At 37.3% G+C, this 15844-nt stretch overlaps 7 protein-coding genes across 7 annotated transcripts; 2 read left to right on the top strand and 5 right to left on the bottom strand.

Moving 5' to 3' along the window:
• Positions 1-140: 140 nt before the first annotated feature.
• GCK72_014524 (uncharacterized protein) lies at positions 141-4119 on the top strand (the record flags this gene model as incomplete). The annotated part of the gene is made up of 9 exons (XM_053730325.1): positions 141-264; positions 428-657; positions 704-894; positions 941-1234; positions 1279-1937; positions 2125-2888; positions 2936-3216; positions 3261-3622; positions 3671-4119. 9 exons carry the CDS (start codon positions 141-143, stop codon positions 4117-4119), a joined length of 3354 nt encoding a protein of 1117 aa, XP_053585097.1.
• Positions 4120-5960: 1841 nt separating this feature from the next.
• Positions 5961-7158, bottom strand: GCK72_014523 (uncharacterized protein; the record flags this gene model as incomplete). Its single annotated transcript, XM_003088332.2, has 7 exons — positions 5961-6057; positions 6104-6278; positions 6323-6389; positions 6442-6510; positions 6560-6669; positions 6715-6974; positions 7022-7158. The coding sequence occupies 7 exons, from the start codon at positions 7156-7158 to the stop codon at positions 5961-5963; spliced, it is 915 nt and encodes a 304-aa protein (XP_003088380.2).
• A 749-nt stretch (positions 7159-7907) lies between these two features.
• Positions 7908-10129, top strand: GCK72_014521 (uncharacterized protein; the record flags this gene model as incomplete). Its single annotated transcript, XM_003108050.2, has 3 exons — positions 7908-7970; positions 9667-9729; positions 9776-10129. 3 exons carry the CDS (start codon positions 7908-7910, stop codon positions 10127-10129), a joined length of 480 nt encoding a protein of 159 aa, XP_003108098.2.
• Positions 8046-8514, bottom strand: GCK72_014522 (uncharacterized protein; the record flags this gene model as incomplete). The annotated part of the gene is made up of 2 exons (XM_003108281.2): positions 8046-8186; positions 8233-8514. The coding sequence occupies 2 exons, from the start codon at positions 8512-8514 to the stop codon at positions 8046-8048; spliced, it is 423 nt and encodes a 140-aa protein (XP_003108329.2).
• Positions 10130-10471: 342 nt separating the features above from the next.
• GCK72_014520 (uncharacterized protein) lies at positions 10472-11666 on the bottom strand (the record flags this gene model as incomplete). The annotated part of the gene is made up of 4 exons (XM_003108346.2): positions 10472-10576; positions 10627-10808; positions 10855-11352; positions 11507-11666. 4 exons carry the CDS (start codon positions 11664-11666, stop codon positions 10472-10474), a joined length of 945 nt encoding a protein of 314 aa, XP_003108394.2.
• A 242-nt stretch (positions 11667-11908) lies between these two features.
• On the bottom strand, positions 11909-13453 carry GCK72_014519 (uncharacterized protein; the record flags this gene model as incomplete). The annotated part of the gene is made up of 5 exons (XM_053730324.1): positions 11909-12277; positions 12323-12445; positions 12493-12642; positions 12690-12830; positions 13040-13453. The coding sequence occupies 5 exons, from the start codon at positions 13451-13453 to the stop codon at positions 11909-11911; spliced, it is 1197 nt and encodes a 398-aa protein (XP_053585096.1).
• Positions 13454-13722: 269 nt separating this feature from the next.
• Positions 13723-15508, bottom strand: GCK72_014518 (uncharacterized protein; the record flags this gene model as incomplete). The annotated part of the gene is made up of 8 exons (XM_053730323.1): positions 13723-13902; positions 14051-14293; positions 14340-14727; positions 14775-14871; positions 14920-15004; positions 15059-15136; positions 15185-15238; positions 15380-15508. 8 exons carry the CDS (start codon positions 15506-15508, stop codon positions 13723-13725), a joined length of 1254 nt encoding a protein of 417 aa, XP_053585095.1.
• Positions 15509-15844: the final 336 nt, after the last annotated feature.

Below are 15844 nucleotides of genomic sequence, written 5' to 3'. Positions count from 1 at the left end.
GCCATCCGCGCACTGAGACCCGTTATTCTATTCGCACCACCACCACTGAGGTTCTTTTCACTAGTCTATCGTTTTTTGTTCTAAGTCTATGACCTTCCTCAGCCATCTTGGCAACTTGAATTCATGAGTATTTCTTGAAGATGTCAGTCCGAGGCATTCGGATATGGCGGCGGAATGATGCACGTTTCCAGCCGTCGATCCTTGTTGAGAAGAATGGACTTGACGGATCTCTCCTTTTCCAGGGAGGAGCAATTGCAACTTTAGGTGAGATTGTATCTACTGAAACGGATTAGAAGATCATGCTCAAAGCTTTCTTTCTATTTTTGCAATCTACCGTATTCTGAAAATCAAAAGAAGACAAAAATGCTTAGTTAACATTAATTATTAATGAAGTATTTGAATTAATGACTAACTATTTTTATTCAAGATTCTGACTCAACGGAAGTAGAAAGAAGATCTTATCAGAAAATAGTGGACGCATATGGAATACTCGGAGTACTCGCAATCACCAAAGATGAATCTGTCCTTGTAGCAGTGACAGGAGTTCTTTCTGTTGGTCAACTTTATGGAGCTGATATACTCAAAATCACGAATGTCGAGTTCATTTCATTACGAACGTTTGGATCAGTGGAGAATGTTGATTCTAGAATTGTTGATGTAAGTCGAACGTTTTTTGACCGGAGTGTCATTTGTGTTATTCCAGCTTCAACGTTTACTCTCATCACAAATGTTTTATTTCTCTTCACTTCAATCTTATGATCTCACACGGTCTGCTCAACACCGTGATTCTCATGATGGCAGTGATGCAAGATTCTTCTGGAATAGAAGTCTTCATTTCTCATTTCAACGATATGGAATAGATACGGATAACTGGTTGTTGAAATGCATGGCCGGGTATGCTTTACAAATGTAGACTCAATTTTTATTTATTTATTTTCAGATCAGTCCTAGTCCGTGTGGTTTATGTGGGTGCAAATACAGGTCGTGTTGCTCTTATATCCAGATTGAGTTGTGAAAGAGTCGGCACTCGTTTCAACGTACGAGGCGCCAATTATCTTGGAAATGTAGCCAATTTCGTGGAGACTGAGCAGTTGCTTCTTTTCGATGAGAAAGAGTGCTCACTGCTTCAAATTCGTGGATCCATTCCATTATTTTGGGAGCAGCCGGGAGTGAATGTTGGATCTCATAAAGTCAAGTTAAGAGCTTTCGAAACTAGTCTTCCTGCTTATCATAGGTAAACAACTTTTTGAGATTAGAAATGGAACAACTCTTTTCCAGACACTTATCTCAACTTAAACATCGATACGGAGAATTCGCAATTGTCAATTTATTGGGTAGAAAAGAAGGAGAGCGAGTGCTCAGTGATGCATTCAAGACGCAGCATAAGAATTCCCATTTCGCTCCACTCGTTGATTTTATCGACTTCGACTATCATGCTCAAATGAAGCTATCAAAAGAGGCGATTATGCATTTGAAAAAGAAAATGGCCCCACATATGGAGAGACATGGGTTTTTCTACTCAATGGGAAATGATATAGTCAAAAGACAATCTGGGGTGATACGAACAAATTGTCTTGATTGTTTGGATCGAACGAATTCTGTTCAAACTGCGATTGGACTCCAAATGTCTCATGATCAAGTAGCTTTTCTTAACTTAAATGCTGGAAAAGTAAACGTAGAGCAACGTGTGGAGGAGATTCTGAAAGATTTATGGCAGAAAAATGGAGATCAATGCAGTACGATATATGCGGGAACTGGTGCATTGGATGGGAAGAGCAAATTGAAGGATGCATCGAGATCATTGGCAAGAACAATTCAAAACAACTTGATGGACGGTGCAAAACAAGAATCATTCGATCTATTTCTAACAGGAGCAGCGTATGATCCTCGTCTTTTTGATAGAGCATGCAATATTCTACCACCAAGTTTAATTCAAGGTTTGTGATTATCTAACATCTTCTACCAATCTCTTTTCTACTTAACATCTTTTTAGAAAGCTATTACTATCATGGTAAGCTTTGAATGTTGTGGTTGATTGAATATTAGTTTGTATTGTCGGTGTTGAGATCTTTATTTCACTTTTCTGATATATGTCGTCGGCTCTCAACAATCCACATATTTCAGAATACGCTGATGCCGTCTCACAGTTAGTTGAACGAAGTCCCGAAATTGCTGAGCCACAATCCATCAAGATCTTTGTTGGCACTTGGAATGTTAATGGAGGAAAGAATATTCACAACGTGGCATTCCGTAACGAGTCCAGTCTATCTCATTGGATTTTCGCGAATTCCATGACCCGTTTGGTATCTGTTGAAGAAGAACAACTAGCTGATATCGTGGCGATTGGAGTTGAGGAGCTCGTAGATTTGAATGCGAGTAATATGGTAAAAGCAAGCACAACAAATCAGAGAATGTGGTGTGAAAGTATTCGAAAGACGTTGGCTGAGAAAGCTCCATTTGTGCTAATTGGATCAGAACAACTCGTCGGAGTTTGTCTTTTCTTATTTGCTCGTCCCAAAATCTCACCATATCTCAAAGACTTCGCTGTAGCGTCTGTGAAAACTGGAATGGGCGGAGCAACAGGAAATAAAGGATCTGTTGCATTTCGAATCGTCGTCTTCTCAACATCAATTTGTTTCATTTGCTCTCATTTCGCCGCTGGTCAAAACGAAGTGAAAGATAGAAACGAAGACTTTGCAACGACACTCAAAAAGATTCGATTTCCATTAGGAAGAGAAATAGATTCTCACGATGTCATCTTTTGGTTTGGAGATTTCAATTATAGAATCAGTTTGTCTGGAGAAGAAGTCAAAACAGCTGTCAGGAATGGGGATTTATCGAAACTTGTGGAACATGATCAACTGACTCAGCAAAAGGCTCTCGGACAGGTAATAACAAAGTCTAGTTTCAACCATAAAAAGACTTTGATTTTCAGACATTCGCTGGTTTCAATGAAGGTCAACTCTGTTTTGCGCCAACATATAAATATGATACATTTAGTGATGATTATGATACAAGTGAAAAGTGTCGTGCACCTGCATGGACTGATCGAGTTCTTTGGAAAGATCAACGAAAGAAAGGAAAAACTTTATTGCTCAGCTACGATCGGTCAGAATTAAAAACTTCTGATCACCGGCCAGTTGGAGCAGTTTTCAAAGTTGAAACATTCAAAGTTGATGGGAAGAAATGTGTAGAACTTATCGAGGATGTTGTCGAGTTAGTTGATGAAATTCAGTTTTTTTCTAAACTCGAAATTTCAGATCTATGGGTCCTCCAGATGGAACAATTGTTGTGAATATTGTCGGAAAACAACGGTTCCCACCACAAATGTTCCCTCCAATTCATGAGAAATTGAAAGAACTTGGAGCAATGGTTCAGTTGAGCAAATTTGATAACGGTGATTTATGGATTGTTCTGAATAGTGGAGAGATGGCTTTGGCAGCATTGAGTATGGATGGATTGAAAATTGGCACAGATCAGATATCAGTCAAACTGCGATCTCCTGATTGGGCATATGCATTGAAACCTCATCTTTCTGATTTTGATTTGGAATCGTTCGAAGTATCCCCTGATGAAGAAACTTTAATTGGAGGAGCTGACGGCGCTGTTTTTGAATTTGCTGGTAATTATTTTGATTTGAACTAGTTTTAATAGATCTTCCAAATTTCAGACGAAGATGAAGATTCAATCAGTGTAATGAATATGACTCTAACTGGATCTGCACCTGATAGGCCTCGTCCTCCGTCTGCAAGAAGTGAAGCAATCAGTATGGCAAATCTGGAATGGCCAACAGAACGACAAGATGTTTTATCCACTTCAATGCCAACCCGTGCTTCATCTGCATCTCTTGCCAATAGCTCTTGGTATGAGCATGTGCCTCCTCTTGCTCCACCAACTACTCGTCCAACGCCACCACAATCAAACAACAATAAAACGCCTCAACAAGCTTGCCTCTTCAACCCTTTCACCCAATCCTCTCCGGCTCCTCCTCCTCCAACAATTCCTCTTCCACCAACACGTGGAGCTTCTGTTGGACCTGGACCTCCAGCAGTTCCTATGAGAAAAGCACCCCCACCCCCACCCAGACCTGTAATTCCACCTAGACCAAAAAATATGTAGATTGTAACTTTTATTTAATTAGGATTTTTTATGTACATGCATTCCGATTTTAGCAATAACTTTTTTCAGGTTTACAGTCAAATATTTACTTATTTATTGCATTTGTCTCACTTAGGGAAATCACTTTCTCAAAAACTTCTAGTCACTCTTCAACCACTTTCCCGTTGTTATTTTCCCGATTCGATTTGCCATTTTTTAGTCTATAAATTATTTTGTTCATTTTTTTTCTTTCCAACACATCCACACGAATTCAAACGCCTCCACAAAGCAAAGGCTTCTAGGATTAAATTACGACGCTTTAGCATTTTCTTTTTTATTCTAGTCAATAAATCTGGGAACTTCTATTTTTGAAATCAATCCAAAATTTGGTAAGAGTCACAACAAACGAAGAAAGTGCATTAACACACATTGAGGGATTCAGATCATAATATGGCTTGAATACAACATTTCGAAAAAAGAAGTTAGTTATGACGAATTGCCACGCATTCTTTGTATTCAAAGAAGCAGCAATCAGTGAAAGATCGAATTGAGTGATGACGTGGCACAGAGAGACGAGAGAAATTGAAAAAAGGAATACGTATGTGAAAAGAACTGAATAGAAATTTGGAAGTTGCCAGAGATGAATGTACAGATACAGACGGTGAATATCATGCTGAAAAAGAGGAGATTTTGGAATGAATTAAAATTTGAAACTTACTTGGTAAAGCTCATAAACGAAGAGAATAACCGTTAAAAAAGAGAAATGGGAGAATAGAAATTGAGATATTGAGTTTCTGAAAAAGAAGGCGTTAGAAGATTTACACAAGTTTTATAGAAACCTTTTCAGATAACTTCTTAAAGTGAAGAAAGTCGAGACATTGAAGACAAGAATCATTGTTCCAAATAGCATTCCATCGGGTGTTAACTCAGTTACGTTTACTGAAAATTAAACATTTGCCTCAGCTAAATAATGTTCTTTGGTGGAATTTTGAGTTGAAAACAGATAACTCCGGATTCTATAGATTTATCTAATATTTTCTTTCAGTAACTGAACAGTAATCTGAATTCAAAAGACGAAACACACTTCAATCTTTCTCTGAAGCAGCCATTATCCTTAAAAAGTAAACCTACTTGTCATATATGTGAAAATAACAGAAAAACAAGATAGAATCAATGGAATTTTCTTTCCGAATTTGGGTCGTTGACTGATTGAAGATCTCAGAAGAATAATGGCGATAGTGGGAGCAGCAAGGTATTCGATCAGTTTTGAGCATCCAGTTTCCTTCAAAGAAACTGTATTTCTTCCATCAATTCAAATTGATTCGATGAATTAGACTTACCTGATAGTATCCAAAAAGGTCTAAAAATAAGGAAATTGTGAGAAATATTGAAACAGGAAGTGCCTTTAGATCAATCGAAGTACTCCACGACTTGCATAAATCCGGAAATAATAATTTGGAGACTTGAATGAAAAACAAGCAAGCAATTGATTGACAGAGTAGGATCATACAAGGAAATTCGAAATTTGTCGCCACTAAAACCATTCGATACATTACTCCGGAGACAAGTGTGATCGCAAACCAGGATGCTATTCTGGAACAACAGTTTCAGATATTAAAAGGATTATTTTTTGAAGTAACCTACAGAAAAAATTGGGAAAGCATTCCGGCATTTTTAGGCTTCTTCATATTTGGTTTTCTGAAAAAAATGAACAGGGAAAATTCACTGAATTTCGATTTTAATTGTGATTCATTCTCGAAGAAATACCATTTTTAGGATGTCAACCAATAAGAGATTTACTGAATAGCGAGCAATATAAAAACCAAACAATTTATTATTGGAAATAGAATACAAATTATTAATTAAGCCTTTGTCATCCATGGTCCTTTCACAATCTCTGGTTCACTGTCTCGACTGTAAAGAGCTCTGGCAGCAGCCAATGTTATAGCAAGGAATGCCCTGAAAATGTTCATAGGTGTTTTATGATTCTTGTTAATCTACTAACCAATTCAAGACTCCTGGATAAACATCATAAAAGAGATAAATCGAAAGATAATAAGCGAAGAAAGTCTCAGCAACTGCACGGATATTTGAAACAATTTGCATGTTCAATGATCCATTTTTCTCGAGACAAGAGAAAGCAGTGAAATGAAAAAGGACTCCGGAGAGCATTGAGATGGCTGGAAAGTTAGAGTTGACTCTAGATGAAAACTAATTAAATTACCGAAGACAATAATGAAAAGTGGATGAGCAGACGTGATCATATACATAAAAGCGTCACGAAGTTCGTCCTGAATAATGGAAAATGTGAAAAAGTGATATTTGGAGATGGAAGAAACATACTCGAACCATATCAGCGAGGAGATAGAAAACGAGAGAGTTAAATGAATGCATGTAGAGAACTTCTGTGTACTGAAAACACACATACTCTTTACTTGAATTATTTTCTGCGGTGTCTTACATTATAAGTTTGAAGATGTTCTTCGAAAAGAATAAGTGCGGCTGCTTGTAAAACTGCTCCAACCATTCCGTACATCAATGAATATCTGTCGATTGAAAAGTCAAGATTTACTGAAAAATTCAATTTATGTATCCTCTAATTCGGCTGTTTCTTACCTGCAAATGCAGAAGCAATCGACAGTCCAATTATGATAAATGTTCTATTTTGATCTACTTTTTGTTGTCGACAACGAGCAGCCAAACCAATGAGAATCAGAATTGGAGTGAATCTCTTCACTGAATCAAAGTTAGGCATAGCGATTCCTTCGAATGAAGCTACAGTAATCCATTGAGAAATAGTATAAAGTATTGAAGGAATCACAATATGACGTCCCTTCTCGAAACAGTATGGAGCAACCTTCAAGATTCCGAGAACTCTGAAATCCATGATTTCCAAAATAGGAAAGAATGAAACGTTTTCTACCTGGCAACTTCAATAACAAAGAGAGTTGCAGCTGATTGCATCATCAAAATAACAACTGGATAATCGAAAAAGTATCGAGTCACCATGATTTTAGCCATCAACGAACAGAATACGGTAGCGAAAACAAATGTTATCATGCTGAAAATAGGGATATGAATGGGACTAAACTTTTCAAACTTTGTCGATAAACGGTTGAGAATCCGAACATTGAGATCACCCGTTTGGATCAAAACTACGAACATTAGAATTTTAATTTCTCGAAGAATCTAGTAAGATACAGATGAAAAATCCAGAAAATAAAAGCACAGTTTTTCCCTCTAGAGAAGATAATTTACTCATATACTAATTGGTAACGTTATATCGAAACTGGTTTTTAAATTCCTAAACTATTGTTTTCTTAAAAATACCTCCTTCCAGCAGCTGATTTGACGACCCTCATCTTCTTGTTGGTTTTTTGAATGAAATGAAACAAATTCGTGGAAATCTAAACTGTGACGACAGTGAATCGAATAGAAGCAAAAGGGAAAAGGAAGAAGAAGGATTTTTGTGTTTGGAGACAGCAAGTCTCTCCGGTTTTTATCTGAGCCCTTCATCTTCATTTGTATCCGCGAATAAGATTCAATCGGATTTTTTGAGGGAAAATTTGAAAAGAGAAACAAAACTTATTGATTTCTGGTTTTTAACGAATCAGGAACTAGTAAAAGTTTCACGGTTGAAAAGATCGGAAGTAAGAGAAAAAGATCAGAGAGATCAAGAACTAGTTTCAATTTAAATCTCTCGAGATTTGAGTATTAGTTGATAGGTTTTTGGATCAGTTAGGGTGTGGTGAGATATGATTTTTTGAACATTTCATTCTAGATTTTGACTTGATAAAATCTTCATTTTAATGACGATTCTGACACGAACATCTGCCATCATTCTATTCTCAAATCGTCCTGATCCAAAGACTGTATGTAGTTTCAACGCCGGAGAAAAACAGAAAACTTTATTTGCAATTAAAAATACAAAGTTCGAGATATCAGATTTATTTTGGAAGGATCTCTCTTTCTTCCTCTGCGAAAATAGTTTCCAAATTAAGAGTTCCGATGTCAAATGTCTTCTTTGGAACTTTTCCACTGGTGATGTATGACTTTGGAAGTTTGAAACGAATCTTGCGGAGTCCTGGCTGAAATTATATGAAACTGTGATTAGAAATCTTTTTCAATTTTTACCTTCAGTTTGCTATCATCGCAGGCGTGATAAACTTTGAAAACTGGGTCAATATCGGTCAATTCGGCAGTTCCTCCTTTCAAATTGAACTCTCCATTTCCATCAGTATATCCTTGGTCAAGAAGGTCATCTGGATCCGGTCCAGAATCCTCTTCCCACAGTTTAACTCGTACTTGACTCGCTGGTTTTGGACCACAAATTAGTTTTCCTTTGACTGCAATCGATTGATCTCTCATTGCAGCAACAACTCCAATGAGTAGAATAAGGAGAAGAAATGGTCTCATGATATAATCTGAAATTAAGAAATATTTGAGACAAGGAAAGATCTGACCGACAGAATGAAGTGAGAAAAAAGAAAATGAGCTCTTCTCAGGGAAGTGTTTATGATTCGAAGAGAGAATTGTTGACAGTTGTTTCTTATCATTCGGTGTCAATATATTTGTTATCAGAAGAAGAAAAAGAAGAAGAAGCATTATTCGAACAAAAAACATCGTTGAGTCGGACAACAACTGATAAAGTGAAATGTCTTTTCTGATTGACAGCTAATAGGAAGGAGAAAGACCAAGAGCACAGAATGATCAGAAATGAGTTCAGATGTATAGACTGACACGTACACCGGGATAACAACTAATAGATTTCAATATAATGAGAAAAGAAAATCAAAAGTAATTATACCTGAATGCAATTGAAGCATCAAATCAAGAGTCCCCAACACAGAAATGAAAAGTGGGAAGTAGACCGGTCAACCCAAAAAAGTTAATCTTTCGTTCGTGATTCATGAAATTATTTTCATCCAAAAGATCAACTTTTTCATGGAAAGTGCGAGAATATGTCACGGTTGAACAATTTGTTTTCCTGTTTACATATAAATATTATTTCAATTTGAACTAAAAGGTAATTGTTTTCTATTTCAGTTTTAACTGTTTACTGTACACAATTTTCAAAAAGGACTTTCCAGAAGACTATTATAGAAATGAATCTTTTCGGACATTGAATCTAACATTCTCTCTCTCGTAACCATTTAAATACTCTCAAAAGAATAGAAATGAGATACTTGATTGTTCAAAAGTCACGAAAACTAAACAAAACTATTCGATTGTTCTCTTCGCACCGTGCTTTTATCTGATTTTTACCAGTCAGAAGTTGATATTTTCAAATCATGTGATGGTGATGATAAATCCATTTCCGCTCTAAAATATTCTATTTCTGATTGTTTTTTTTCAACGATAACGTCATCTGTTTTGTCATCCATCGTAGTTTAAAAAGGCACACAAGTTCATTGAATGACTCATCGAATGCTTTCTGCTCTCCCTATCGAAACTCCTCCTTTTTGACAGTTGTCGTCCTGATTTTTAATGGCAGATTTCTCTTCTTTTCATTCAAACTTTTTTCCTCGTTTCCCGTTTGTTTCCTAGTTCATGTTTTGTATTTTTCAGATGAAATTCACTTTTCTTCTCCTCTGTGCCATCTTCGGATGTGCAATTGCAATGAGACAACAGGTATAGGAAATCGAACATCTGTAAGTGAATCTATTCATTGTTTCAGTCTGTCGCCGTCTCCGGAAGATTGGTTTGTGGAAATAAACCAGCGTCTGGAGTCAAAGTCAAACTTTGGGATGAAGACGATGGACCAGATCCAGATGATGTTCTCGATGAGGGATTCACTAACAATGATGGAACATTCCGTCTCGAAGGATCTGAGAGAGAGTTGACCAACATTGATCCAGTCTTCAAGGTTTATCATGATTGCGACGATGGAATTCTTCCGGGACAAAGAAAAGTCAAGTTCCGTATTCCAAACAGTTACATCTCGGCTGGTGGACGTGCTCAGAAGACATTCGATATCGGAGTTCTTAATCTTGAAACTATTTTCCCAAAAGAAGAACGCGATCTTTTGTAAATTACTTTCTGTTTTTTTAAATATGAATAAAATGTCTATTTTCATGGAAGTGCCCAGAGCGAATCCAACACTCCTGATCCAGCAGGAACTGAAGCTTTATAAAGGAGCAGAATCTCTATTGAACAAGAAGAAGCTTTTTATTCGAAACAACCAGCATTTTTTTCACAAACACGTATTTAAGGAATCGAAGGAATGTTAATCATGGAAATTCTGAACAGGTTAAAAATGATAGTAAAATATATGGAATAATCAGCAGAGCTAAAAGACAGAACAGAATAGAATAGTTGGAACTGAGATCAACGAATTGGCTTATATCAAAAGAAGGGAAATTACTTAAATATTTTAATGATCGCGGAGTTCGAGAGTGAGCTTGAGAATGGTGATAAAATCGTTGCGTTTGAGGAGCTGATAGGCGGTTTGCAATAATATTAGGGCTTGATTGGAGACCTACAATATCGTATATGTTGAGTCAATGTGAAAATATGCGTCTACTTTACCGATTTGTGATTAGCGAGGAAGAGCAAATGTCCGAGTTCGAGACCGTTTCCGTAGAACCCTTCATCATTATAAACCGTAAAGTCACCCATGAGAGAGTCAATTATGTCAACTACTGTATCTTGTTGTTTTGGAAATGGAACATGCTTCAAGCAACGGAGCAAGCTTTCGATATTCGGATTTTCTGAAATAAATAAGTTTTCAGGTGCGCAAATTAAAACAAATCTAACGAGCATCATCCATAACTCGATATCGGGAGCCTCCTCTCGGTAATTCACCAACAAGCAACCCAGGCCCGACTATCCCAACGATAGTTTCTCTTTTCCGATTTCTGATGACACGAGCAATTTCATCTTTCATGGCGTTGTCTCCAAGAATGTCGAGAATTGTTGAGATAGCTTCCTTTATTTCCTTGGTATTATCTTGATATTTCGAAACTCTCATGCACAGGTGGTGGATAGCGTGTTCGACTTTATTCCCGACAACAGTCACTTCAGGACAAGTATGTTGATCCAAAAACATAACGACTGGATTCCTTTCAGACGGTTCATCTCTCCAGAATGAATATCGTCCCGTACCACACTTCATGAATGTTTGCATCTCGGGAAGATCCGACGGTTCGCGATCAAGCATGATCAACTCGACTCCATTCACGTCAGAATTTTCTTTCAGCTTTCGAAACGGGCCGAAGAAGACAATATCATTATCAACCAATGCCAGTTCGTTTCCTGAAACTTGATGACGGAATTAGCGACTTAAGTTATACAGTTGAAATTGAAACTTGTAACCAATCCGAATTGCAATTTCCAAAATTTCGATTACGTCCTAATTTTTCTTTCGTTTGAATTATACGATTCAATAAATTAAGAGAAAAAAACATACGAAGTCTCTCGTAATGCTTGCTGTTGTAAAATTCAGTTGCAGCAGCTGGCATCCAATCCTGTTCGTTCAAAACGATTTTTGTTCGATCGATCCGTATTTTTGGAGGCATATTCTCCTTGCATTCGGAGAACTTCCTTTTTCTACCACGTTGTTTCGTCATGATTCTTGAATAAGAGATATGAGATTCTAAAAAAATAAAGAGACAACCTTGATTGCAATTAAAAACATAAAATGTGATATAATTGAGGCAGAAGTACCAGAAAAGATAATTTACCAATAACAACTCATAGAATATATTCTTTAATTTCAGAAATAACAGAAAAATCATATTAAAAATAAAGCACAAAACAACCTAATCTAAAAACGTCTAACTTTACAAACACGTAACTTGCTAACTTATCATTATTTTGTAGCTTCAGGCACCTTATCCGGAGATGGAGCAATAGATGGACGATTTTTCGGATCGAATGGGTCAGGTAGTTTTAGACCTGATTTTGCCTCAAAAAATGTGTAACTGAGCAGAATTGAATCGAGATACTCTAACGCCGGATCATTGACATAATCAGGATCAATGTAGAAAAAGACGGGGAGATCGACTTGTTCGCCAGGGTTTAGAATTTGTTCTTCGAAGCAGAAGCATTGAATCTTATTGAAATAGTATGCAGCTTGAAACGGTGTCAAATTATAGCTGGAAATTCCGATAATAGGTTTGTTTGTTGGATTTCGAGCGGTATAGAATGCGAGTGCAGTCTCTCCTGGGTGAACATAAATCTGGAAAAATGAATTGAAAAAAACACTTTCGATCGAATTATTCACCTCGTGTTGCTGCGGTTTGAACTCCCATCGCATACTTGAAGGAACATCTGAATTGAACTGTACTCTGATGAGTCGGTCTTCACATTTTTTCATATTGGCAATCTTATCAAAATCTTTTGCTACCTGTAATACAGAAAATATGTTCGTGGTGTGGTTTATAAGAAGCTAACCTGTGTTAAACCTCCAAAAGATGTTTGCTCGCAAAAAATGCGATATGCCGGAATAGCAGCGAATGTACATCCGATTGCAACAATAACTAGACTCATAACATAGTAAGTATAGTTTTTCGTGTCTGCTGATTCGATTTTACGATTTGGTTTCTGTTAAACATAAAGCGTAACATTGAACGTCAATTAATTATTCTTACCTTCGAGAACTGTCGTACAATCTGTACATGGACAACGCTCGTTTTTCTTTGCAGAGCGGCTAATGTCGAAAACGGGGATATCGATACAGATATGACAGAACAACAACTCCTTGCGGCTCCCCATAACCTTGATAGAGACATCTGGAAACCAATTTTAGTGAGAATATATGAATAAATAAGATACATCAATCAGCAATTCGGAGCCTTATGGAATTAAAAGAAACGATATCGTTCGAGGAAGGAATACTTTATTGTTTTGGTTTTTTAGTTTTCCGCTTTTCAGGAGGTGCAAACGGATTCTGTTTCTCATAAAACGATTTAAGCATTGCGACGGATCTATCTGACCATACGTTAGACACAATTTGAATATTATCTTCCATTCTATACTTTTCAGCATTTCCGACGCTTCTTACACCACCGAATCGGGGATTCTCTGCACCGTACACCATTTTTCGAATTCCCAGTTGATACATTGCAGAAGAGCACATAATACAAGGTTCTAATGAAACGTAGAGAACTGCTCTTCTGAGAAAATCTTTGCATTCTTCCCCATATTTTTTCCACATTTCTGTCACAGCCACCATTTCAGCATGTCTTGTCGGATCGCCCGTTTCATTCACTCGATTCCTGCCTTTTCCTATTTCTTTTCCATCGACAACAAAAACGCATCCTACTGGAACTTCATCTCCATCGAGAGCTTCTTGTGCCAGATTAAATGCACACTCTAAAAACCTCCGATCGTTGTCATCAAGTTCGTCAGACATTCTAACAATTCGAGAGATTTTATTTGATTACGACTTTGGATGACCAAATAAATAGAAAGACGAGAACTTTCTCAAAACATAGATTCGCATTAACCAATAAATGTTTATTCCACTAGGTCTAAAAAAGGGAATGGAATAAAGTCCCGTGATGATTTATTTGACAAATTTGGAAAAAGGCAGCATGTGAATTTCAGAATTTAGTAAAATGGAGAGTAAATAGAGATCAAGTAGAATCAGAACAAATAATTTGGAAAATTGTAGACAGATGATTAAGAAGAGCTTGTCGACGGTCCCGCTTCGGTCGTTGAAGATTCAAGTCCAATTGTAGCTTCGGTAGTATTAGTAATCATTTGTTCGAGACAGCGACCGAACTCACGGAGAACCAGTTTCTCCATGTTGATAATTTTGTCATCTTCGGTCTGCATTTTCTCCGAGAAGCTTGCATTCAGCTGTAACGTCATTCAAAGGCTCACCAGTAAATAAGAAAACATTTAAAATAGAAGTACAATTGTAAAGAAATCTGATATATATTGACGTGTCAACATAACGTTTCATGATACTGTTGCTTTTTTGTTTTTTTTTTGAGAAAAAACGTACCGCTTCTTCAGCTTGAGCGACCATACACATCGTCGCCGCTTCCACAACTTCATCAGTCATATAATACCAAGGGAAACGTCTAGGATCCATCTCGGCCTTGGGCTTTTGTGGTAACATCATATCATCATAATCATCTCCTGCTTCATCAGTCATAACACTTCCTGGTCCAGAATCTGGTGTTGCCGTACTTGATGCGTTGGTGAGAGACATTAGTGCATTAGTACTCGGGAGAGATCCAGAATTCTGAAATTGAGAAATAAAAAGTAGAACGTATTATCTTTAATATTACCTTGAACCTTGTCATTCTGTAAGCTTCAGTATTCTGACAACATTTACATTTGCATCGATCCGTGCATGGTACTTTAGCTTCATAGCACTCGCAATAGTTTTTGAGACAACCACTTTTCTTGCAGTGACATCCTTTTTGATGCAAGCGTTCGATGTCAGCAGTTCCTCCTCGGGCGATACCAATTTTAGGTTTGAAGGCATTCGGATTTCGCTCTAATGATTGACGAATAGCTTTCGAACGTTGACTATCATAGTCTATATTGTTATGACAGTCTTTACAGTTACAGTCTCGACAGAATTCTCCGTTGGCGAAACAATCACAGTAAAGCTTTAAACACTGTGACTTAGTGCAATTGCAGGGCTTTCGTTGGCCCGGAGCATATACTTTCCTAGAAATAGTAGATTTTTTGTGCAATATAAAAACAAAAAAACGTACTTTTTTGTTTTGAGACGCACTTGATTCACTTGTTCCTTCATTTCATTAAAAGCTTTTCTTTGATCTGTTCCACCCATATCAAGGCCTGCTGGTCTTGCTGAAATGTTTTTTTTTGAGGATATAAAATGTGCTGATTGTTACTCACGGTGAGCGGATGGCCTTGAGTACATTGGTGGTACAGTTGGTATGTTTCTCAATGGATCGTAAGTTCCGCCAGAGCTGGGCCCAGGCTGAAAAAGCTTGCGGGCGGGTCAGACAGTTTTCATATAAATTTAATTTCTTACTTTACGTTGAACAGATCTTGGAGGAGGCATATATAATCGATGAGATGCATTTTCGAGAGGTTCTTCTTTGATCGCAGTCTGAAAAATGTTGAATAAGAAATTCCAATTTCCAAAATTCCCACTAACCTCGCCGTGTCGGCTGTGTTGAGGAGCACTGGGCCCTGGTCGGTTACGCTGATCCTGTGAATACCGATTTCATGAGAGCATTTTTCACACAATGGGGTCACTCATAAATGACATTAAATATATTTTATTAACTACTCTGAACTACACAGTCGAGAATAATTAGCGCCATGAAAAGAAAATGTTTTAAAAACTTACAGGATTATGAGGAACCAATCGTCCATCAACTTCAATGAATTCAGCTCCGTCTTCTTCGTAATTGCCATAGATCTCCGATTCCTCATAATAATCGTCTTCGCCCTGATAGACAATCTCCTCTTCGTTCATTTTGCTCTCTGTAAAACGAAACGTTTGTCTGTACTGAAAAACTTTAGAACGTGGAGATAAATATTTAAAGATATTTAGGATAATTGAGTCTGGCAAAAATCGCAGACCACAAATCTTTATAAAGGAGTAACTAATCAGCGTTTTTCTGTAGAAAAATTCATTAAATTTTGGGAAAAAATTGACTAAGAGATCTGAAAAATAATAGTAAATGTAAATCTTCATCGTTCGCGAACGTTCGTCTCTTTTTCCAGTATAAATGGCTAAAACATGTCTTCCCGCGCGCAAATTTGATTTAAGGAGCACCATGCGCTCGCGCTCTGCTGAGAATGTTTATTT

Source organism: Caenorhabditis remanei, chromosome IV (assembly GCF_010183535.1).
Source record: "Caenorhabditis remanei strain PX506 chromosome IV, whole genome shotgun sequence".
NCBI lineage: Eukaryota > Metazoa > Nematoda > Chromadorea > Rhabditida > Rhabditidae > Caenorhabditis > Caenorhabditis remanei.
The sequence above is the reverse complement of the archived record's forward strand: the minus strand, read 5'-3'. Positions and strand labels throughout refer to the sequence as shown.